The 25447-nt window shown below is 39.7% G+C and overlaps 2 protein-coding genes across 4 annotated transcripts; both read right to left on the bottom strand.

Moving 5' to 3' along the window:
• Positions 1-157: 157 nt before the first annotated feature.
• On the bottom strand, positions 158-7964 carry vps72a (vacuolar protein sorting 72 homolog a). Of its 2 annotated transcripts, XR_004895423.1 has the most exons (7): positions 7570-7964; positions 3752-3904; positions 3415-3535; positions 2998-3174; positions 1565-1709; positions 807-1393; positions 158-688 (listed from the first exon to the last, which is right to left on the bottom strand). XR_004895423.1 is itself a non-coding variant. In XM_031296189.2 (6 exons), the coding sequence occupies exons 1-6, from the start codon at positions 7684-7686 to the stop codon at positions 1003-1005; spliced, it is 1104 nt and encodes a 367-aa protein (XP_031152049.1). In that variant the 5' UTR covers positions 7687-7964; the 3' UTR covers positions 158-1002. The 2 variants fall into 2 exon arrangements, 1 of the variants encoding a protein (XP_031152049.1); XM_031296189.2 differs by having other exon boundaries at positions 158-1393.
• An 8692-nt stretch (positions 7965-16656) lies between these two features.
• On the bottom strand, positions 16657-20960 carry LOC116047394 (leucine-rich repeat and immunoglobulin-like domain-containing nogo receptor-interacting protein 1). Of its 2 annotated transcripts, none has more exons than XM_035993300.1 (2): positions 20588-20960; positions 16657-18672 (listed from the first exon to the last, which is right to left on the bottom strand). In XM_035993300.1, the coding sequence occupies exon 2, from the start codon at positions 18658-18660 to the stop codon at positions 16831-16833; it is 1830 nt and encodes a 609-aa protein (XP_035849193.1). In that variant the 5' UTR covers positions 18661-18672; positions 20588-20960; the 3' UTR covers positions 16657-16830. The 2 variants fall into 2 exon arrangements, with proteins under 2 accessions (XP_035849193.1, XP_035849194.1); XM_035993301.1 differs by having other exon boundaries at positions 16657-18701.
• Between the last annotated feature and the right edge of the window lie 4487 nt (positions 20961-25447).

The raw sequence follows: 25447 nt of genomic DNA on the forward strand, positions 1-25447 counted from the left end.
TCAACACAAACTGAAGGTTACATATAGCCACTTTAAAGTTTTAAAAACAAATAGGAATTTTGTCATTTGTCTTCTTGGTAATCCAAGGTTAAACTAGTTTCAATGACTGACTTACTGTATGGGTAGAATCAGGATGGATATGAGGTTGTGAAAAGTATTACAGATGGAATTCATTTTAACATGATGGGGATGGGGTCATACAAGCTGTAAATTATGACTACAGAATAAAAACAACAATTAATGTACAAAACCCTCAAGAGACAGGCTAATGCTTGTGTTTTAGTATGTTGTTCCACAGTAGTCTTTTCAGCGTAGCAGTTGTTTCACTGTTTGGTGTTTGTGAAATGTGTTCTAAACCAGAGTTAGATATAGTAAATATGAATTATTTTTTCAAAAGTTTCAAATATTTATTTTTGTTGAGAAATGTGTAGAAACCATATATATTGACAGTAAAAAAAGGCATTTTGTCTAAGAAAAAAGAAAAAATTGCAGCTGGAGACTTACTTTGCTTACAAACCCAATCAGTGGTTTTTCATCCACTCAAAGCTGGTATTTTGATCAATCAGGGTGTTAATGTTCAAAATTAATTTCTGTACACAGAGACATCACAAGATAGACTTTTTTTGTAGTTTAAGGTAATGCACCAACTGATTTGGTTATGGTAATGTTTGTTTTTTACTAAGTTCTTTTGCTTCTTGTAATTTCATGCTGTGTCCAGTCAACAGTAGCACTGAAATTATGTGTGTTTGCCTTTAACTGCTTCCACAACTGTGGCGTATAAATCACAGAGATGCTGAATCCCAAATTGTCTGCAACGAACAATAAATCTCTGGTGCCAAGGATACTTTGTACGGATGGAGATAAACTAGATTTAGACAGTCCCATGGTGGAGGACAGAGACTGGCGGTGGTTTGTCCTTATGTCACTCAATCAAGTCGCTCTTCCCAAACTAATCCATTGAAAAAAGAAAAACTTATTTTCTAAATTCTTTTTGAAACTAATCTATGTTGCCATAGCACTCTGCTTGACGACCATTTTCTGGCGGGAACCCTTCGTTGCTGAGGAGTCAAGTCCCGTCACCCCTCCTGAAGTGTTTGGAAATCCGTGAGCAGCCACGTATTTACGGTACGCTTCTCGGATGATGCGAAAGGCTCGTGTGTTAGCGTAAGGTATATCAGTGACCGGGTCTCGGTACAGTGCGGCCTTGTGGGTGACAGGACAAACCTCCTGGACGGGCAGCTGAGGACTCGACTGGGCACTGTGTGGAAAGGCCACCTCGAAAGCTTCGTCCTCACTGAATGTTATGTAAGTACGGGAGCACAGGCCTCCGGCAGGCTGCTGGGACGGCGTCGTGGGATTCTGTGGTGCAGTTTGAGGGACGTCCTGATCCAACCTTTGGAAAATGGGAAAATTACTCTTTTTACACAAACAGACTACATGCTTTCGGTCTATATAAGATTTGCCTACTTAAATACATACTAAGGTTCATTGCAGTTGAAGTAGATTACTTCAAGGAAGCTACAAATGGAAACAATTGTCTAGCAGTAGATCATACGTAATGTACCCTTCAACATCCACGTTTTCTTCTTTCAGGACTGAGTGAGAGACTAGTGGCATCAGGACTGAATGGTAACGGATGGTTGGTCCTTCAAAACGCCGCTTCTTGTGGACCTGTTTCTTTTTGTCTGCCTCCAGACGTTCATAGTTCTCTACACACAGAAAGTAAAATAAATAAGGTTATCCTTATTTCAAGTGGCATTAGGTGAAACAACTTAAGACATCTTGAGACAATAGATTGGTAAATGCATAGTCAGTAGTGATTTAGTAAAAACAATCACTAGTCAAAATAATCAATCATTATACAATATTTACTATGATTCTGTGTATCTCTTCGCCAAACAGATGGGCTACATTTATAACATTCTGAATACAGCTAGTGGCATCCGTTCCAACACAAAATCAACTATTTCTATTTATACTGTAACCATCAACAGATGCACCATTTGTGTCTCATATAGCATAACATCACATAACATATGTTAGAGAGGTTATGGACATGATAAAGCAACTAACTACATCAGGCCTAATGTCTGTTAAGAGGAAAAATTACTCATCTTACTGTACTTTTTGGGATCCTTAAGCTTAATACAATTGTACAGTATACTTAATATTTTTATTGTCATTTATCTTCTGTCAATGCAATATTATTTGCGTGACTTATGCTGCATTTGTAATAAAAAACTATGAAATAGTTGCCATATATGATTATTTTTTTGGAGCGATGTAAAAAAAAAAAAAAAAGAATATATATATATATTCCACTGATGAAGTCAGACATATGTTCGTGTTAGCCATCACTGTAACATTCCAGATGTGACGCTTTTGTGTATTTCTTTTTGTTTTATTTGAAAAACACACAGACAAAATATAATCCCCAAACAAAAAATATAATTTCCAAAACACAATCAATTGTTCATTTTCCACCGAATCAGGCAACAGTTCAAAAGTGTCAATAAAGTTCTATTCATTCAGAGAGAAAAAAAACAACGAGCTGTCAGCAGACAGATTCAGTTCAACGGGCGAGCCTTGCAGGAAATACACAAACACAGTTAAAACAGTCAGTCACGTCAGTCTGTTGATCGGTACATTACTAGTTTTCCCATAACTGACCGCGTTTCACGTTCCTTGATCTCTGTGTCTGTCAGTTTGGAGTGCTGGTTTTGAGTTAATCGAGGGACTAAACTACCTCGACATTAATTCTAGCTGCAGCTGTGGAGCTATCTCACCGGACCGACTGTCACTCCACTAGGCTCTGGAAGGCGTCTCTCCCGCGACGTCCGTTAAAAGCGACCCGGTGATCGGCAGCAGTGGTAGACTATTTGTGATTGTTACAGAGTGAATATACTAAAGCTTAAGCAAAAGCTTTCAACTGCAGTCAGAACATTTTGGAACCAAAACTCTCTTTACATTTGAGTAACTTGACCAACATGTTCTTACCTAAAGATCGAATGTTGATCTCTGCTGTTATTTTGGCCTCAGCCAGCAGTTCTTCCTGGGTAAGGGGCCGGTCCCGATGAGCACCTCTCCTTCTCCGAGGGGCATCTTGACGCTCTTGCAAGCGTAGATTCGTCTTTCGGGTATGTTCACTGGTAGACTGTCGCACAGACTTCCGAGCTAAAGAATGATTAAGCAACAATCACAGCTCAAAAAACCCAAAAGGAGGAAAAATCCTGTTAAAAAAATTCTCATATGTTCAAAAACTGACCCTCTAATGCAGTTGTGATGTAATCATCATTTGCTTATGAAGTGATGGTTTATGTGTTAAACTGTTTAAGTTAAGTGTTTTTGGATCATTTACAGGGGCTATCTGAAAACAGTGTGTAGCCATTGGTGGGAGGTTTGTACCAATCTTACTTTCTGCAAAATCTTGGAATTCTTGTGGAATCCTCCTTTTGAGCTCCACTTTAACTTTCTCAGTCTTCTTCTGTTCCTCGGACGGCCTTTTGGGTTTGGGTTTTGCCACCTTTATTGGTTCCTTGGATTAAACAAAGATAAAAAAGCCTATTAACTGCAAATATATTTAATTCTGAATCAAATCACCCAAAATACTTGTACGTCACAAAAATAAGTTATGTTATGCTGTATTTTAATTTGGGTCTCCCTCATATGAATGTATATTGATCATTTAATTCACTTATTAATGCAGAAACTTCATTCAACTTCCGATCACTCTTGAAATAATTGTTGCTACCTTATACGCTTTAGTGACAACCCGACTTTTCCTCCGAGGAGCATCCTCCTCCTGGTCGCTGTCTGGCTCATCACCCTCATCGATGTCAAAGTCGCTGTCCACCTCATCCTCTGTGTCTGAATGTTCTCCATGATACTCGTCATCTCCTGATTCCTGGAAGGAAAGAAAAGGGCATGATTTATCCAAACATCTTAGCCTAGAAATCTAGACGCACCCTAGCGGCAGTAAATGTAATTTGCAGCCAGGGTCAGTCTAGCAACTCTCCGTTGGCTTGCGAGCTGGAAAAACCAAATTCTGTTCAGGCCAAATCACATCGTGTATAGAGTCGGTGGGCGGGCTTAACATAAGGACGGCAGAGTTACGACAGTTCCGCATGAAGTCCCTGCTACTTGACCGCAAAGAAGGTGGCTGCTGCTGCTGGCGAACAGCGGTCTTTGGAATCGGCTTTGGCCGCGACTCTGGAAGACTTGGAGTTAAGCTTTTCTTAGAAAGAAAAGAGAAAAGAACAAAGAACGGCACCAAAGTCATTCTTAAAAAATGAAGATGTGTTCGGAGTTTTGCCGATTGGATACGGCAAAAGTTTAATCTATCAACTAGCGTTACTCTGGTTGGCTATGAGTGCAGAGGGAATTTGAAAGACAACCGTTTATCCCGCCCCTCGGATTGAGCCCTGCCAATGGTGAGTTCCCAGACCCAACATCTTGATGTGGGTCTGGCTTGTCAGGCTACAAACATCTATGAACACGTAACAGATTGCCTGTTAATGCAACAAGCTTCAGAATACACCCTTGAGTCAGACTGGTAAACCAAAATTCCTCTGAGGTTTTCTATATGTTGTATTAAGACTCTTTGATAAAGTTAATACAGGTGACGTGTCACCATTTTAAAGCGAAATAGGCCAAGGGTAGCATAGTGTATCGGAGTTAAATTCTGTGATGTACATGTGTGTTAATCAAGGTGTCATTAAGCTATGACATTTAGTAAGAATGTCTCCCGTAGAACGAGCAGGTTTATTTTTAATGCTCAGGCTACTGACATACTCCCAGATCCACAACACAAACATACAGAGACAGCTCTCTCTCTATGTGTTTGTGTTGACACCAAGCAAATCTCAAGGTGATACAGCAATCAGGCTCGGAGTATACTTACTATGGGTAGACAAAATAATACCAACACCGTATGTACAAACGAAATTCTGATTGAACTTCATCATATTCACCAACACAAAAGTGGGTAATTTAAAGCTAAATTTTAATTAGCAATAGGTTTTAAAAGAGTCCTGGAAATCTGTAATTGTCAAAAGCATGTGACAACTAATAAACATCTAAAGAAGAAAAAATATCCGTTTTTAAATACTAAGTGACAGATAAGACAAAACCCGCAAAGTTATTTAATTATGACATGAAATTCATGACAACACGTAAACACAAACAAACTGCATTGACAAAGACCAACATCGGTCACCAGTTGAAAATACTCAGACATTTTAAGTCACTAGCCCTCAAATTTAAGTATGTACACGGGCATGTCACACTGTTTTTATCAAAGTGTCTCAGGATTTGTTGGTGATTTGTTTATCTACTAATCTTGTCAACCTCAGCTGAGACTAACGTCAGAACTGCCAGAGCAGCCACTGCCAATCCCCAATGTTGATCCTTGAACCAGCAGCTGCTTGAAGAAAATTACTTAGACTGTAAATTTAGGCTAAAACTCAGCATCTCAAAATGTAAGCCTTAAATTACGTTGCAACAATATTGAATAATAGCATGTAATGTTCTGACACACAATATAGCCTTAAGCATCTATAGCTTTTCTCTCTCTTTGAATGTGATGGAGAAGAGGCTGGCACTCTTATCCAGCCTTCACAAATTTGAAAGCTGTCAAGATAAACTGGGCCAGGAAACTTTGGCGTTGTGGTCACAGTTTTGAATGAGTCACATTGGCATTGTGTTTTTTAAGGCCAGAGCTGCTGCAGGCATTATAAAACTCATCCTTTAGTGTGTCCTTTCCATGTTGGTGGTTAATATCTATTGCATCTTTGAGCTTGTATGTATTTTTCTCCTCTTACTATGCCTTCAAGCACATTTGACAAGCCCTACTAACAGAACCATGAAACACAGGCTAATGGGTATTTGTCTCACTCTCCAAAACCTGCATACTAAAGGAGACATATTTGAAAAGCTTGTGCTATGTATAGTCCATGATCTTCTTAAATATGGGCTGTGACATTAACTGCAGAGATCATGCATGAGCACAGACAAATGGGCATCACTTCTTACACTACAGAGACTGAGATGTAGTGCAGGGTGGTATACCGGCTTAAGTTTCCCACATGTTGTGAATTTTTTATATACCGTTGTACCAATGCATAGCTGAAACAATTGCTGTAACTTTTCAATAGGCATATATATTATATAATAATATATATTATTGTTCACCGCGAAGAGCACTACAGTCTGGGGAATGCTGTGATTGTATTGAGAGGGGATCCCTATTGTATTGGCATACAAGAAGTTGTGACACTAATAATTGTACATTTACAAAATGACATTACACCGCTGAACGGCATGTTGTCAGTCTACTCCTGACAGTAGAATAAGCCACTATATACCTATAATAAGACACAGGCATACAAAAAAATACTATGATACACTGTGAAAAAAAAAAATTAAAATGTTTTTAAATTAAATAATTTCACTGCCTGTCACGATTGGTCTGATACTTTTAAGTAAACAATCAATCAATCAAGAAAATCCTTTAGGACTATTAGAAAATCATGAAAAATGTGTGTAGGCTATTGTACAAGTAAGTTATTGTGCAAGACAATGAATTGTCCTGCAAGACCTTTTTGTGGCCACTGATAACTTGTGATGTGTTTTTTTTAGAGATGGTCCAATACCATTTTCTGCTTCCCGATACCGATTCTGATACCTGAACTTGCGTATCGGCCAATACCGAGTACCGATCCGATACCAGTGTGTCATATATTTTATTATGTTTTAACAACTGTGTGTACTACTATCCCTGTATGGATGTGATATTATCTCTATCTTTGTTATCAGTCTGGCTCAGGTTAAACTCTTTGTGAAACATGAATGCACCAGAACTTTCTTTTATTATCCAGTTTGACAGTCAATTAGAAATGGAAAAAGAACATAAACAAACTACTTTAACGTAGATTTTCTTTAGGGCTTTATTACGTGGTATTGGATCGGTGCATAAACTCCTGTACTTTCCGATACCGATACCAGCGTTTTAGGCAGTATCGGAGCCTATACCAATACCAGTATCGGTATCGGAACATCTCTAGTTTTTTTAATGGTCAATGTAAGGCAGTGCCATGTGTCCCTTTTGGATTATAATGAAAATAAACCGTTTTATTAATTAAAAGGAGTAGTCAGTCTGAGAAACATATTATTTCCCAGGTCATAAGACTGCTAAATAAATAAATAACACACACACACACACACACACACACACACACACACACACACACACACACACACACACAGAGTGCAACCTGTGCAATACCGTCTCAAATATAATTCAACCCACTGTGCAATAACTGTTATTCATTCTTTGTGCAATAGTCACTGTTTTGTTAATAGGCCTAGAATGTATATACTTCTTTTATTGCTTCTTATATTTTATTATATTGCATGTCTTTTATATTTAGTGTTTTCCTTTATTGCCTCTTAGGTTTGTTATTTACTTATTTTATTATATTTGTGAACATATTGAATCTTCAACCAATAGACAAACTCAAGCTAGCTGGGAGCCAATGCTAACGTATTAGCTAGGTCACTTTGGTTACTCACATCGTTGAAGCCTCCATACGTGGTCTTGTAGAATTCATCCTCTTCTTCAGCATCCAGTAACTTTGACAAGCGGTTACCCGCAGTCTTTCTGGGTTCCCGGTCAACTGCCAGCGTCATGGCTGTAATCTCTAAACAATGCTAACAAACGTAGCTTACGTCTGGGTGTCTAGCAAGCTATATCGTTAGCTAGCGTTGTGCTATTGTTGTGCTAACTTGAGCCGGTATAACGTTAGGGTGTTTTGGAGGACCTTTTTTACCTCTCACTGTGCGTACTCAATTATCTGTTCGTACCCATATTTATTTAAGTTATGAATATGCTTTAAATTCACGTTAATATGCAAAAAGGATGTTCCTTATTAACGACCTGCTAATACTAGCCACTGCCTACTTGTCGCCAAAGCCCGTCTCTTTGTTGTCGCTAACCAATACATCCGGAGCAGTAGATGTACTTCCGGGGGTACGGTGTTGTGTTCCAAAAAAAAACGATGCAATGGCTCTCCGAAATCAGAATCAGGATCAGAATCAGAATCAGCTTTATTTGCCAGGTATGAGGACACATACGATGAATTTTGCTTTGGATTATACATTGCTCACAATGTGCTTACTCATACAAAACAAACAACAAAAACAAATATACACACTATAAACAGAAACAATAGTGCAATGAAGAGTGCAAAGTGTGCAGGAGTAAATTATTTTTATGATAAATTATTATTATTTTAATTATGGAGCATAGTACAAGGGCTGCTGGAATAAATAAGTATTATGTTATTATATAAGTATTATATTACAGTATGAACAGCTCTGAAATAGAGAATGATGAATAAATAATAAGTGGAACCAGTAAACAGGTGTTGATTAGAGACAGTGTTGCTGGGTTATTGCACAGGAATTGAACCTGACACTGAGAAGTCAGCTGTTCATCAGAGTGATGGCTTGTGGATAGAAACTGTTCCTGAGTCTGTTGGTTTTGGCCATAGACTGTATATATTAGTGGACAGAGCATCCGGTTCAGCAAAATGCGGCAAATGCGGAAGTGCCTTAAACCTGCATTCTATCTGAATTCCAGCAGGGGGCGAGACGTGCGGTTACAAAAAGGAGGTCCGTTTCTATAGAAGTCTATGGCGAAATGACCCACTTCTCACTTGATTTATTACCTCAGTAAACATTTCAATTAAGAGTTTATATTCTCAATCGCTAGTTTTAAGTCTTGTGCAACACAGAATGATGTTCATTTTTTGAATTATGGTCTCTTTGATTTTAAAATCGGCGATAAAGCAGTGATTGACAGTTCGCGGCCTGTCAATCATGACAGAGGTTTAGCAAAGCTTATCCATGGCACGTAAACTTCACTTTGGAGGTTGACCAGCTTTCGTCTTCGTGACTGTGACAGTTGGTCGCCTAATAATGTCTTGTTCAACGTTCGGTTGTACGACAAGACACTCAAAGGAGTCGGCAGTTCAGTTTTTCCGGTAAGTAACGTTACATTTTGTTATAATACTGTTTTTCGTTAGCCAACGTTAGCATCCCAATTAATATCAGTTAGCTAGCTAGATTGCACCTTGCTAACCAAGCTAGCGGGCTAACAAAAACGTTATGCAGACCAGACCGTATAAACGGATTAAAATATATATATTTAACGTTACAGTCGTATACAGTAGGTATGCACAACGGTCTCGCCGGTGATCTGTTTTTAACCATATGTGATGTTATTGCTAATCGATGCGCATATAATGGTAATGTTAGCTTAAAGTCAAAGCCTGATATAGCTAACGTTATAGTGCAAATTCATATAAACCCTATTCGTACGGGAGTATAATCATTTTGGGACCGCTGTGTGATTTAGAAAGTACCCCCTCACATCTGAGTTTCGTGTGGGGCATTCGCACGGGACAAGCGGAGACTGCTTTTACTTGAATATACTGAAATATATGTACCCCGCCCGAGAGTTGGGCAACGTTACCCGGAGGTCACCCTCACCTCGGACAAAGCCGCGCTGGAGCGCGTCGACGGACTGGGCAGCAGGCCAGAATACCCGTTTTTGCGATAAAATGTCGCACATGAAAAAATATATATATTATTGTAAAGTTACATAAGTGTTCTATCTTGAAAAGTCTTCAGTTCTGCAGCCAAATGTATTGTATAAAGCACCAGGTTCAATATTATTTTCTCAAAATTCTAAATACATTATTTCAGACCGTTAATGTACCTAACAAGCATGCTGAGTTATTAACCACTGTTGTTGATGCTGTTACACTGATGTCTTTCTTCCACTTACTGTAGTTGTGTCTGCTAATCTATTTGAAGACCTTCTGTCAGCACATTAGTCTGTTTTAAGATGAGTCACATGTTACAATCTATATTTACAAATTCTGTTTATTACTAAAATGTACATATCACTAAAAACGTGTTGCGTACAATACACATTGTCTAAGATAAATTTGACATGTAGGAGTATGTTTACTTAATACTGCATGTCCTCAACTGAAGCATACCTTTATGTACAAGCTCATATAGTAATATAATTCATTGTGATCTACCATGCCTTAACTACATGTTTGTCTTTACAAAGGTATCCACACTGAAAACTGAATGACCAGAGCCTATAGAAGGAAGACCTGGTGTATAGCGCAGCGTATTTGGTGCCATTCATCTTGTTGTGGAAAACAGATTGCATTGACCACATCCGAAGTTCTCAAATGTGTTCTGATTATAATGATGCCAGAAAATCATTTTTGGTTCAGCTTCTGCTGCTGAAAGGACAGACCAACTTTTAGCACTTTAGCAGTCATTGGTATTTAGAGGTTCAAAATGTGAGTCCTGTAATAGATGTGTCCTCTTGTGTTACTGTTAGGCCTGCTGCTCCTAGGTAGCTTCTCTCTCTCCTCTCTCTGTCTGTCTCTTATTGCAGGAGAGGAGTCTAGAGTGTGGGAGTCTGTGTTCCAGCTGCCTCTCATCTACCACAATCAACCAACAATTTGTGATAATACTTTTGTTATAATGAACTTGCAATAACCTTATACAGATTAAACAGCACCTAGTGCATTTTCAATTACCTACTAAACACTTGACTATGTATGTCAAAATTGAGTATATGCCTATACATTAATCTGAAAGGATTTTGGTGAAGTGTTTTCATGGTGATTAAAATTGACAAGTACATAAAGACACACAAGAAAAGCACAATTTCCCTGATCCTTCTTTGTCAACATTCAAGTATGGTAACATTTGAGAAATCATTTTTTTGTTGATTAAAGCCAAAATAGACACTTTTAATCAATTACAAATTCTATCAAATTACCAATGTCTTCTTGTATGACTACAATATTGTGTATGTTCCTATAGTTGCTTCAGAAAAACAACAAATGTAGCTTTAGAAAGACCTTTATTTCACATTGAAATGGGCATTAACTTCAAAAACTACATAAACCACAAACACTGGCAATATTTTTAAGATTATGTTAGGGGTTAAATTGATGAATTAAATAATGTAGTTCACCTTTTACAATCCAGTGTAAATTCCCCACACAAACACTGCTGTGGGTCAAGGTAAAGGCAAACTTAACTGTCACGAGACATGTCTGCATAATAAAAAGAGGTAGTTGAATCACTGGTGCCACATTGTTAATTACAGTAGAAATGGTTGACATTACAAACCACAATATAAAAATATAGCTTAACATATACAGCTTAAAGCACTTGTGCAGCACTCTGTTCAGTCAAGTCCAAATGCCTGGATAAAGAAATAAAAGCTGCCTTTACAATTACAGTGAGCACAGTGTGACAGTCTTTTGGTTGTCTGTAATGCACAGTGGAAAAAGAAAAAAAAACCTGCGAGCCTTGTCGATTTTCCCCGGATTGTTAACAGCCCTCCACCTGCATCTCTGGGTGATGCCTGAGAAGATGGACTTACTTCTGAGGTATTGGGTGGGTGCACATGCCATCGTGTCTCTCCACACTCCTATTTCTGAAAGAAAGAGAGTCATCAATTTCCATTTGAGCCCCTCATAGTTAAATATATATGCACACTAGCATGTAACTGTACTTCATTAATTATCGGGGGAGAATACATATGAATCAACAACAGTCTATTGTTCTTTGGTGTAACTTTGATTTAGTTAAATGAACTTATATCTGCTAACGTTAGCTCTTAAAATCATGAAAAGGCTAAATGCGCCAACCATAGACTGATGGCGCAAACAGTAGCAAGACATTATTGGTGCATTATGGTTGTTACAGTTAACCAAACGTTCTAAGAAACTTGGTTATACATTTGCTAATACTTAGATTAGATAATGATAAGCATTGACAATCCCCGTTTTGCATTTCGCTGACACTACGTTTAAATTAGGTAAACTTCGATTTGCAGAAAATTAACGTTAGCATGTTTTACCAGTGGTTAGCTAACGTTACAGACAATTTACATGGTAACTTCAGATACATTTACTTTACAATGTGACTCCTCTTATATGTAATATAACTATGGGACAAAGATATATTTAAAACCTAGCAAAGCTATATCTTACCTCGAATTATGTATGCTAACTTTCAGCAGCAGTTGCATCCAGATTGCCAGTGAATGTGTAAGGTAACGAAGAGTGTCAGCAGCGTTGCCAACTCCAAAAAAAAAAAAAACAGTCAGATACCGCCCAACAGTCTATGGCTCCTCCCTCACTCCTCCCTCTCGTCTAAAAACGTCACATCCGCAACCAGGATGGCTGCGCCAACGCAAACTCGAGGACGGATTGCTGATCTCCACAAACCAATGGGTGACGTCACACATGCTCTGTCCATTAATATTATACAGTCTATGGTTTTGGCGTACAGTGCTCTGTAGCGCCTACCAGAGGGGAGAAGCTGGAACAGGTTGTGTCCGGGGTGAGATGGGTCTGCAGTGATGTTTCCTGCCCGTTTCCTGACTCTGGAAGTGTATAAGTCATGAATGGAGGGCAGGTTGGCACCAATGATCTTTTCTGCAGTCCTAACTGTCCGTTGTAGTCTGCTCCTGTCCTTTTTGGTGGCAGATCCAAACCAGACAGTGATGGACGTGCAGAGGACAGACTGGATGATGGCTGCGTAGAAGTGGATCAGCAGCTCCTTAGGCAGGTTGAGCTTCCTGAGCTGGCGCAGGAAGTACATCCTCTGCTGGGCCTTCTTGATGATGGTGTCAGTGTTGGGCTCCCACTTTAGGTCCTGGGATATAGTGGATCCCCGAAAGGATTCCACAGCAGACACAGGGCTGTTGAGTATGGTGATGGGGGGAAGAGTGGGGGGGCTCCTCCTGAAGTCCACGATCATCCCCACAATTTTGAGCGTGTTAAGCTCAAGGTTGTTCTGACCGCACCAGAGAGCCAGCTGATCAACCTCCCGTCTGTAGGCCGACTCATCATCGTCCCAGATGAGGCCGATGACCGTTGTGTCGTCAGCGAACTTCAGGAGTTTAACAGATGGGTCTCCTGAGGTGCAGTCTTGGTGTATAGGGAGAAGAGCAGTGGGGAGAGCACACACCCCTGGGGGGCGCCAGTGCTAATAGTCCGGGTGCTGGATGTGATGTTCCTCAGCCTCACCTGCTGACTCCTGTCAGTCAGGAAGTTTGTGATCCACTGACAGATGGAGGTTGGCACAGTGAGCTGGGTGAGTTTGGTGCTGAGGATGTCCGGGATGATGGTGTTAAACGCCGAGCTAAAGTCCACGAACAGGATCCTTGCATAGAGATATTGGAGAGTCGAGGTGTTGCAGGATGTAATGCAGTCCCAAGTTGACTGCATCATCCACAGACCTGTTAGCCCTGTAGGCAAACTGCAGGAGGTCCAGCAAGGGGACTGTGATGTCCATCAGGTGGGCCAACACCAGTCTTTCAAAGGACTTCATGACTACAGATGTCAGGGCGACAGGCCTGTAGTCATTTAGTCCAGAGATGGAGGGTTTTTTGGGGACTGGGATGATTGTGGAGCGTTTGAAGCAGGAGGGAACTTGAGATAGCTCCAGTGATCTGTTGAAGATCTGAGTGAAGATGGGGGCCAGCTGGTCTGCACAGATTTTCAGGCAGGATGGTGACACACCGTCTGGGCCAGGAGCCTTCCTGGTCTAAATCAATACATAATAATAATACATTTTATTTATAACGCACTTTACATTTAAAACAAATCTCAAACTGCTACAGGGTAAAAGCATCAGTATAAAAGACAGATAAACACATAAAAACGGGAGACTAAAAGCAGCAACCAGGGAGGTTAATTTAAAGTCATAGGTCTTGCTAAAATGAAAATGTTTTAAGTTCTTTTTCCATGTAAATGACTCACCCTGACCACTACGCTATAAAGTGGACTAGTAGTGAGTGATTTCGGACACAGACAATGTGACTGGATAAAGCCAGAGATTGTTTGTTTATTTGTTTAGAACCGAGAAACCCCTGTAACTGTCACATGGGTTTCTCCACTGCCACTTATTTAGGGGCAAATCAAATCCTAAATCGGATCTGTGCCAGACGTAATACAAAAAATGAAAACCGGAAATGACAACGCGTCATGTGGGTATGGCTTCTAATGGCGGCTTGTTCGAAATACAATCTCGTATTTTATGAAAATAGTTCACTGAAACGTGTTTCTGAAAACATTTTAAGCCAGAAATAGGCCATACAGTTGCTGAATCTGTCTTCATTTAAGATCGACAAAGGTCAGTTTAAAAGATTTTCGTCAGATTTTGAGAGGCGTTCGTCACTCATCCCGCTCGTTATTTCCGGGTTAGCACTCCACCAATCAGATTGCCCGCCCTCCGACCCAGCACGTCAGGTCGGCCAAAATGAAGGCCGACAGCTCCTCCGACCAAGGGGGTGACGCCTATGTTATCTCCTTACATATACCTACACTCTCCGTCTGCAAGATTCGGAATGATTGAGATTTCTCTTGGCACAGCTACCAGAAGACTTACAACTTTCAGACACGTTGCTCACGTTACATTTACTTCGTCTCTCTCAGTTGGAGGCTGCGCAGTAACATTCAGCCATCACCGTAAAAGTGCTTCTAATATCCTTCACTGGTCTCCGTCCAGAGCAACGGGATCTGTTGGTCCATTTTATATATGTCTATGCCTTCAACGGACGACGGCACGGAACACACCGAACAGACTCGAGTCACTGACTTCATCAGACTGTCCGACGGCCGATTATCAGGTTGGTGTATCAGGGCCATAAACCTAACTAAGCTAGAAAAAAGACGAAAATCTTTTAAACTGGAGAAGCCAGACCTACGTAACGTGTTGTCATTTCCAGTTTTCATTTTTTGTATTACGTCTCGCGCGCGCGCAGAACGTACGCTCAAGACGGCGTTGCTTCGGTGTGTCCAAGGCACTTTTTGGACCTCGGGGAGCCGACTGATCAGTCCGACTGCCTTTTCTGCCGATGGTCAGCCGTCGGGTTGGTGTGTCAGGGGCTTTAGGCATGAGGAGTAGGGATTGGTTAAGGTTAAGGTAAGAATATCAGGGTAAGCCAATCAGAGGCTGAAAAAGGCAGAATAAGGCGGGCCACGAGGTACGTCCTTTGTCGTCACTGTGTAAATACCTAATGTTAGCAAAAGAAAATATGAATACATTATGAAATTATCTTAACTTCCAAATCATTTGGCTGGTACATTTACAATGGTGGCCACACAATGTTTTATACTGTTGTCATAGAAACCAGTGGAGTGCTAATGTATTGCCATGGCAACAACATAATTTGGATGAACTTCCTTGTGGCAGACCGTGATGAACACAATTTGTGTTGGTTATCGGCAAAAATTTATGTTACAAAGATATAAAGTGCTCTTTGTGTGCTCACTGCATACAATTACGCTATACTTTAACTTAAAGACCTTTGTCTGTGCTTGTGGTTAACAGTTATTGATTTAGTGGTAAAGAATAAGACAGCACTAGTTAAAATAGTAATAAAAAATAATAACCTGTTTATCAAGCATTCACAAAGCAAACACAATGCTTACCGTTACCGCTTCAGATGTTCTGATGTAGGCCTACATTTTTCGACTAAGAACCACCAAATAAGCACACCAAAAAATATATTTTTGAAAGCACAATAATTTTGTTGTGCTACTTTTAGAAAGCAAACTTATTAAGTGCTTTATTGGGAAAGAAAACATAAAATCCACACATCCATTAAATAATGATTGCAGCAGTAAATGTGACAATATTACAAGATTTTTAAAAAGATGAAGTAGAAATGACATAAATGCAAGTCATGTGTACATTAACATAGATATAAGGTTAACATTGCTATACTACATTTTATCTTACGGCTACCATCTGAGGTCCATCATACTTATTTCATTTAAAAAGTCTAATATATCATCTGTTCTTTAGAAACCAAATAGACAAAACAAACAAGTTCTTAAATTGTTTATATATTAACATCAACAAAGGCAGTATAAGCAACACACAATTAACTGAATAATTTACATATCTACATAGTACATGCATTATGCTCGTTAAATATTGCTTACTTTGGTTGTTTTACTTTCAGGCTTTGTTATAGTGTAGCTTCCGTCTCATAAAAGAGACAGTATATAAGTAAATAAAGCTATAATGATGTCAACCTCTAGGTTATACTGTATGGTCCTAAAATGTAACTTAAAATTGTATTAATGTCCAGAAGGGCTTATAAGCTTCTTACAATTTCCAGTATGTCTTGTCTTTTTTCACTATTGCACAACATAGGCTGTAGGGACCCTTGCTACTCGAAAACGTCCACTACGATTGCTGGGTGGATAATTTAACTATTTAAGACGCGTGCACTATGTGAGCCAATGCTAAACATCGCCAGTAAGCATTTATTTTAAACTTAGGCAATTTCCCATACATAGAGTCCATTCATATGGGTAAACATCAAACAAAAACACATTATTTCCACTTTCCTTCTCGTAACATACTGCACGGTCAAAAAACTGTTCTGCTCCCTTCTCTTGCCACCACCTGTGCCCAATTGGACATTGATTAAATCACCTCTGTCCCAGCCAAATGGACAGCGCCCTGGCTATCCCCGGTGGCGGGAGGATTAACAGCAACAAATAATAAACAAACCCAAATGGCTCTCACACATAGGCTAACATGCTTTAGTTTATATGAATTAATCAACAGTCAGCCTCTGTTGGAAACAAGTTTACATGCTCTAAAATTAAATTAATTATCTCTAGTAATGGAAATTAAAATACAAGTTTTACATTTGAATGTACTAGGTCAAACCAAGTGAAAACAGGATTTTTACTTATAGACTCATATTAGTTTCATGGTGAACCTGCTTGTGTCCATATAGTTGCCTTTCCCTCCATTACTACTTGACACAGCGCTTCGTGGCACGTATGCTATTGTGGCTGTGTGCTTTATTTGCCCTTTACTCTTACTCCAGAAAAACATGAAGATGAAACAAACGCTCACAGAGCTGAAAAATGAAATCAATCCAATGGTTATAGCTACCAGTAACGTCTTGACATCTAATGGGATATTCTGATTTCCATTCACACCTGGAGAGGCAGATGGAAAGGCAAACCAACCTTTAAGATGAAAGGGGTTTTTAGAAGATGATGGAAAGGCTCGGACATGAATGCTGACGAGCAGGCTGTCATTTCCTGCCGCATTAGATGCCACACAGAGATAAGCACCACTGTCTTGAGGTTGAGCATAGCGAACCTCCAGCGAGCCATTAGAGAGAGCCCGTATTCTACCAATAGGTGACAGAGGTTTTAGCTGCGGGCTTATCCAGGTGACAGATGGCAGAGGGTCACCTTCTGCATTGCAATAAAACACAACTGTTTGTCCTTGATCTACTCTCACTTCTTGAGGTTTAGGGTTTAGAATACTAGGCTGCCGACATGTGAGCAGGCTTGGGAGCTCAGCTTCAGTAAAGTCTAGAAAATACCATCCCTGCAACTGGACGGAGGTAGTGCAAGTCGGTGGATTTCCACCAAAGTCCAGATAGAGTCGCCTTTGCACCACCCACAGCAGACGGCAGTCGCATGCTAGTGGGTTGTTATCAAGTCCCAGAGTTCTTAGGACGTCCACCGAATGGAAAGCTCCTACCTCGAGTGTGGTGAGAAAGTTTCTAGATACATTCAGCAATTTGAAATGTGCCAAACCCTTGAATGCTCCGATTTCGATCCGTAGCAATGATCCCCCCACCAGATGGAGCTCTTGGAGCCGGAGCAAGTCTCCAAACAGGTTTTCATGAATGTAGGTGATTGGGTTAAAAGAAAGGTCAAGGTATACAAGATATACAAGATGATGCAAAGAGATGTAGGGGACAACACTGAGGTTACAGTGTCTAATGGTTAGGGATGTAAGATTTAGGCCAAAGAGACTGTTTCCTGACAGGTTCTCCAGCCAGCGGCAGTGACTAATGAGAAGTTCCTTCAGACGCTCTAGGTGACGAAAAGAGTAGTTTGGCAGTGTGGTGATGCCCATTCGGTAAAAATGAAGACTTTTCAGGTTCCCGAGCTGTGTGAGTGCCTCTGTTGGCACAGCAGTGAGGTTGCAGCCATCAAGGCGCAGCTCTTGCAGACTGGTTAAGCCTGTAAAAGCTTGATGAGAAATAAAAACTAAGTCATTATCTGCTGCTTTAATGAACTGCAGGGAAGTTAAGTCACGGAAGGTAAAATCTAGAAAAACAAGGATCTCATTGCTGCTTATGTCCAGTAACTTCAGTTTTGGCAAACCAGCAAACACTCCGACAGGAATAATCTTCAGGTGGTTGCGGGCAAGACGCAGAGTTATCAGACTTTGCAAGCCGAGAAAGGCTTCCACTTCAATTATTACTATAATATTGTCACTTAAATCCAAATCAAAAAGTTGCGTCAAAGTCCGGAACTGCTGGTGCACCAGAGTCTTGATCTTATTATGTGTTAGGTTTAGTAGTTTAGGGTTTTGTGGGAGACCGTTGGGCACTGTGGTAAGTTGGCCATCAGAGCAGTTCACCTCCAGCAGCACGGTGTTGCAGCGGCAGGACTTTGGACACAGCCAGCGTGTTTCAGATGATAATGCCACCCCCGCTGCCAACAGGTAGATAGTTCCCCAGCACAGCCATTGGTGGACGGCAATCCCCTCAAACATCTGTTGGCCTGTCTGCACGTGTGAGAGAGAGAGGGAGACAGCTGAGAAAAGAGTGAGAAATTGATATTTACTGACGTCACAATAGTGAAAATGGGGGAAACGTGACTTTCTGCAACACATAAATACAAGAAGGCCGATAGTGTTAAGGTGCGGCCTAATAAATTCATCTGTTCTTTTTAACTGAAAATAGTTTAATGTTTTTCTCATCTCTTGGATAACAGGAAGTAGATGTTCATAATCAGACAGCTGCTGATGGAGGGTTCTGTCTTCATATACTTACAAATGGCCTACTGAAGAAAAAAGACAGAAAGCAAAGGAGATAAGGTGAAATGCTGTCAGATGGGGGTGCTGAATCATCTTTGTCAAACTATGAGTGTCAATATTTTCAGTTTATATTTATGTTGTTTACAGTGCTGCAATAATCCAAGATGATAAGATACAGTGGTAACAGCTGTGTCATCCATCCTGGAACAGGCTCCTGCAAGCTCTCAGACAAACCAAATCAGTACACATCTTTAAAAAGCAGCTAAAAGCTCATTTGTTTTCTCTGGCAATCTCTTGATTGTATGCCTTATACTATGTGTTGTAGCTGCACTTAATTTATGCTTTTTCTCTCTCTTTATCCTCCCTCTCATACCTTTTCTTCTTCCTTTGCAACTTCTATTTCAAAAGTGTTACATAAATAAAGTTTTCTTGCTTGCTTTCTTGCTAAGAAACCTCCATTCACTGACCACCATCAGAGGCTGTTGAAAGCTCAGTGGTCCTTTAAGGACCTAACCGCTCAATTATCTGTTAACAAATACTGTAAACATCATCTCGCTGGGCACATTATAATGTCAGAGAAACACATAATCCTTGGCTTTTATTACATTCAACATTTTTGTTTTTGTTTATTTAGATAACTGGGGTTGTCACTACAGATCATCAAAAGCTCTCTCTTTATATGAACCATTGCTAAATCCACCTCTAGGGGGCGGCAAAAGCAAAAATATATTTCTGTACATTATATGTCCACTGGTTTTATAACACTGCTGGAAGATTAACTGTAACTGGGGAAACAAAATGTAATTGCTATCAGTAATCACACAATAACTCTAAAATAATCCATGCAACAATATATATTGACATGTCATATGAATATGTATATATGTAATCATTGCTTTTAACATGGAAACAAGAATATTAGGTAAACCTGTTAGCCTGTAAAAATGACTAAAGGATCAGCTCATCAAAAAATGTGTGACTTGCTTAAACGCGCTGTTTAAATTGCCAAGGGAGTGTTAGAAGGGAGATGCCACCCTCAGATCTCCTCACGTTGTTCTGCTGAACGCTGCAACACTATAACGTGTGAGAACGAGGGACGGAGAGAGAAAGACTACAGTAGGACCGATCACTCTCATTTTTGAGACACCTTTTGAAAAAAGGGCTGTTTCTACATGTAAAATGCAAGCATGCTCAGTGATTTTTGATCAAGTTTGACATGCGTTGGACGTATTTAATGCTTGTATATCGAAGAGGTCCTAAATTATTTTCCGCTTAGATCTTTGTGGTCACCTTGAAAACTCCACCTACAAAGTCTAATTTTGAATAGAGTGAATCAGGGAGAAAATAAAAATCTTTCTTCTTTTCTTCATATTTTTAAGGTGGTAATTGTATATCTCGGTATGTAGCTGGGGAATACTGTGTAGCCTGACTGCTGGTGATGACAGCAGCTCCCCAGAGCAGTGAGTGATGGAGGCTGACTCCTCTTAAACTCCTCTAGGAGCGTACATGATAGAGAGTGAAAATAGTTTACAAAGGTGAAATCACAGTTATTTACTGGGGCCTGACAGCTTCAAGAGCTCAAATACAAAGCATAGTGTTATCAAAGGCTCAGAATTATAGTGATCTTATGGTGGGGGGGAGAAAATCAAGTATTGCAACTCACCGTCTCTTCAGTCTGGAGGGCTCGTCATTGTGATAGCTCCATTTTCACAATTTTGTGGTTTAAAAAAACACGAGCGTATTTGCAAGTGGGTGTTTTGTTTCTGAATAAATTGTTGACACAAGGAAAAAGAATTCAAAGAGCAGAGTAAATCTTTTTTGGTCTGTCAGGTCCACCTCTGTTGCTCAGAAATACATCCAAATGAAACCTGCAATGTGAGAGAAACAGACAGACATATCATAACAAGAAAGCTTCATCCTCCCATTCTTAGATATATTCAAGCCCGGAGGAAGCGTGTTCCTGCAGCTCGGTTTCCCTGTTGCTTCGCTGTCCTCATGGCAACAACAACCTGGCTCTGGACGGGTGGGAGCTCGGTGCATGCTGGGGGATTATATACACTAGTTTGTGGACTCCATCCAACATACTGCACTGGATGACAGGAGGCAGGCACACAGGTCAGCCAAATGCAGAGATGTAGGCGCAAACACCAGATGGGATAGAATTTAAGCACTGACACTTATAAAGGAAATAAAGGCATATCTTTGTGTAAGTACATACACCTGACATGCAGCTCATCCTCCCTACCTATATATATATATATATATATATATATATAAAAGAAAACAAAGAAAAATTGTACTCAGTGGATATCTAACCTCCTGACTGGCAGCTATTGAAATGATTTACCAGCTTTTTGAACTCTTCTTCGGTTTTTATTATTCAAATCGCCTGCCTTTTTCTTTAATCATAAGTCTTGTTATTTAATTCCTTTTATCATCATAATTTTTTTTTTACCAAATTGAGTTTAAGCCTGTAATTATTTTTCTTATTGTAATGTCGCCATATTGAGTTTATTTCATGTCCTTTGTTTTTATTTTTATTTCCTGTAAATTAGGTTCTAGCGACCTGGTGAGGTTTGGCTATAAGCCCCCCACGGGTTTCTGACCTCTCCAGCACACACTTTTTCTCTTTCTATGTGAAAGAGATATGTTGCAATTTATGTTTTAAATTTTTTTAATGAATGTGCGCAAACCAATAAACAAACAAACAAACAAAGCTGCAATGTCGGTTTTCATTTATCAGATATGCAATTTCTTTAAATAGTCTTGTAAATAAACTTAATTATATGTTGTGGTGTCTAACTTGTCCCGGTTTTTTATTTTACTTTACCTATAATGTGACAGATTGTACACACCTGACAATTATTGAGAGACACTCCCATAGGAGTCCCACACCTGTGCACACAGAATGGGCAGAGCATTGTCTATTTAAGATCAATGTTGAAGATCAAGAATTGTTTAAAACACCCTTGATGTAGCTCCAGAGGGACCGAAACACTGGTATGATCAATAGATTGTGATAAGCAGTAAGCAGGATCTTCTTTTCTCAAGACTCAGTTAATACTTTCCAACACACCTGCATCTGAGATAGTTGGATGTGCGATTATCTCCTTAAATAAGTACACAAGCTGAAATTGGGGACCATGGAAGAGAATTGGATACAAGGAGTTGGTATGTGAGGAAAAACATGAATTCTGTGAATTGGTTTTCTGCAAATCTGACATGAAAACTAAAAGGGTTAAATTGGTTTGGAGTCACAGAAAATGCTGGTTACCAGACAAAAGTACCAAGATCATTTTAAACCGCACCTGCAGGGTGGGATTTCACTACAACTGGTGTCACAAACAAGTTCCAACTATGAAGGTAAATATGGTGCAAAATGTGAGAGCTTGTAGAATACAATGTGAGAACTTGCAGAACAAAAAATCTGAACTTGTATGTTGTTGTATGCTGGCCGATCCCCACTGATTACAGTCCATCTGCGGCTGCAGGACCTGGAGCTCACCGCCAGTGTTTCAGTTTGACTGTTAAAAAGTATTTATTTAGAAGCAGGCTGGTGGTTAGTTAGCTAACGCTAGCTTGTTATTCCGCCAAGCTTCCATGCTACATAAATAAGCTGGACAGAGTTGTCCCTCATCTGGCGATAGAAACCCTGCTTTCCCCGTTCTGTTGGCTCAGAGCTCCACAGCCTAAAGGTCCACAGGTACAAATTAGTTTTGCACCAAATGTATCGCAAGAAGTGTTGCAAAAGTCGAGGCGCAGATTCGCCACTTTGTGATGCGAGAGAGCACGTGTGAAGTTGCAGTGACAGATTGGAGAGGTTGTAATCACTGAGTTGTGGTTGTGATGGAAAATGAACCCGACTAATAAAAAAAGTACACATGTAAATGTTGCATTACAAGTTAACAGCTGTCATTGTGTTCATGCAAATATCAATCTACACATTTGTGAATATTTTTTCTGTGACTTCACATTAAGAATACAGATGTGTGAATATTTTCTGAAGTCAAGATTTTTTTACAAGCTCATGTTTTTTTCTTCTTTGTGTGACTTCAAATTCACATCACGTGTGTGCATATTTTTTAGAAGTGTAAATTTTAACATACAAGTTCAGATTTTTTTGTTCTACAAGTTCTCACATTGTATTCTACAAGCTCTCACATTTTGCACCATATTTACCTTCATATCCAACAATTGTGATATTTCCACATATTCAGCATCAATGAATGGTCAGTGTAATGCATTAGCATTAAAATCAATATTTCAAGGTTCAGTCATAAGAGGAGGGCAGTAACATGCATTTCAAATTTGCTGACTCTGGTTTGACTTCGTTTTCTTTCCCCCCCTGTGACTGAATGCTCTCTCATCTCATCCCAGGTCTCTAAAAGACTTGAATTATTGACTGTAAATGTATTTGTGCATTTTTTACATTTGTGATTTAGCTGCTTTGTACACCTACACTGCTCCCTTTGTTAATTTCTTTCATTGGCAAACACTCACTCCAGATTTAATGAAAGTTATATAAAAGCAATTACAATTTCCTGCCTCTCTGCTCAGCTGCAGGATTATAAGGTGTGTGCCACACCACAGAAGAAAAGCTGCTGCCGAGTCAGGAACTTACCATCTGGTACCTCAGGAATCCTACATTCATCAGCGAATCTCTGTCCAACCCCTGAAGAGAGTCAGTTATGAACGCCAATTACAGCCTCAGCCAAATCAAAGTTCCTAATTGCATAATATCCTCTTGTATTTTTACCATCATGTTTCGTTTCGCATTGCTGCTCCCTGTAGTGGTGACTGCTGTGATGCCTCTGGGTAATTATCTTGCTGGACATCTTATGCTTTAAGCTGACAGAAAAAAAGGGGAGGGAGAGATTTGCAATAAGGGTCAACAGCCAAATTTTACCCAGGGACACTACAAATTACATAATCAGCAACAGTTTTTGGGGAAATAAGCTTATTTGCTTTCCTGCCGAGAGTTACATTAGAAGATTGATACCATACCATGAAGCTGCAGTACAGCCAGTAACCACTTAGCTTAGCTTAGCATAAAGATAAGAAACAGGTCGAAATAGCTAGCCTGGCTCTGTCAGGTAACAAAAATCTGCCTATACCAGCACCTTTAAAGCTCACTAATTAACACACTGTATCTCATTTATGTAATCTGTCCAAAAAATGAAGAAGGGGGGGGTTACGTGCCAGAGTATTTCTTGGCTGGGAGCAATAACTGCCTGATGTCTCTGATGGTTTCCAAGGCAACCTCAAAGTGATGACAAGATAATGATGTGGGCCAAGAATTGTCCAACACAATATAGTAGGCAGATTTTGTTACAATTTGGAAAAAGCCAGGCTAGCTGTTTCCCCGTTTCAGTGTTTATGCGGGAGCGTGTCTATGTTCCCCAGGTCCTCCCTCTTTGTATGAGACTGGGGAACATAGGACCCTTTTTCAAAAAAAGGGTCCTATGTTCCACTGTCTGTTACTTTTTCCACCATTACTGCCAAATTCCATGGCAAATAGGCCTATGTAGGCCTACGGGCTGTTTGACACGCATATGCAAATAACATATGCAAATAACAAATACAATAACTTAATAACCCTAACCCTTTTTTCTAAAAAAGGGTCCTATGTTGCCCGAGCGGGGGGAACATTTTCCTCTAACTCTCATCAATAAAAAATAAGCAAATTTCCCAAAATGTTAAAATATTCCCTTAGTGCTTATGAGAGTCATGTAATTATTCACATCTTGTAAATATGTGATTAACATATGTACACATAGAAACAGCTGTAAATATGAAGTACTAGGGAAGAGGTTCACACTAAAGTAAACTGAAGGAGAATTTGTTTTTTACACATACAACTTCACACACAAACAGGAAATCTTGAGCAGGAATTTACATTATAGCAACACATTAGCCAAGAGAAAACCACCCCAACTTTTCATCCATGAACAAGAAACTTTCAGTCCTTATTTATTAGGGGTGTTGAATTTAATCATTGCATCGATGCATAGCGATGCGGATGTGGACGATTCTGCATCGAAGCAGTGATAGACCATAATCGATTATTACCTATTGATGTTACTTGCTGATTTTCTGGTCGCTGCTTTTTTCGTTTTTGTCATTTGTCTGTTGTTTGCTGTGTTTAGATTCCGCTACATTCAGGAAGTGTCTTTTTTTAAGAGCAGATACAATAAAAAGGGTTCATGTGTATCTGACTGCTGATATTGAATCGTATCGAATCGTTTACAGGATAATCGTAATCGAATCGTGAGACCAGTGAAGATTCACATCCCTAAGAGCCTTGATGATTTGAATTTGAATAAGTTTCTTTTCCTCAGAAAGTTGAAACTAACTGCAGCTCTCATAACAAACTTAGAAATGTGCCATCATTAGCAGTAAATGTGAATTGTGGTTTCTTATATTCACAGCTTTCTTTCCACATGTATTTTCCTCAACAAGCAGTTTCATTTACATGTATTTCTATCACGTAACTTTTGTCACTTCCGGCTCTCGTACTGCAGTG

Source organism: Sander lucioperca, chromosome 16 (assembly GCF_008315115.2).
Source record: "Sander lucioperca isolate FBNREF2018 chromosome 16, SLUC_FBN_1.2, whole genome shotgun sequence".
NCBI lineage: Eukaryota > Metazoa > Chordata > Actinopteri > Perciformes > Percidae > Sander > Sander lucioperca.

Excerpts from the sequence above, each read along its gene's own strand:
- vps72a (XM_031296189.2), bottom strand. The coding sequence starts at position 7,686 with ATGACGCTGGCAGTTGACCGGGAACCCAGAAAGACTGCGGGTAACCGC. Across the intron at positions 3,175-3,414 it reads ATTCCAAGATTTTGCAGAAA|CTCGGAAGTCTGTGCGACAG; the intron begins GTAAGATTGGTA and ends ATCATTCTTTAG. Across the intron at positions 1,710-2,997 it reads GATCAACATTCGATCTTTAG|AGAACTATGAACGTCTGGAG; the intron begins GTAAGAACATGT and ends TTCTGTGTGTAG.
- LOC116047394 (XM_035993300.1), bottom strand. The coding sequence starts at position 18,660 with ATGTTTGAGGGGATTGCCGTCCACCAATGGCTGTGCTGGGGAACTATC.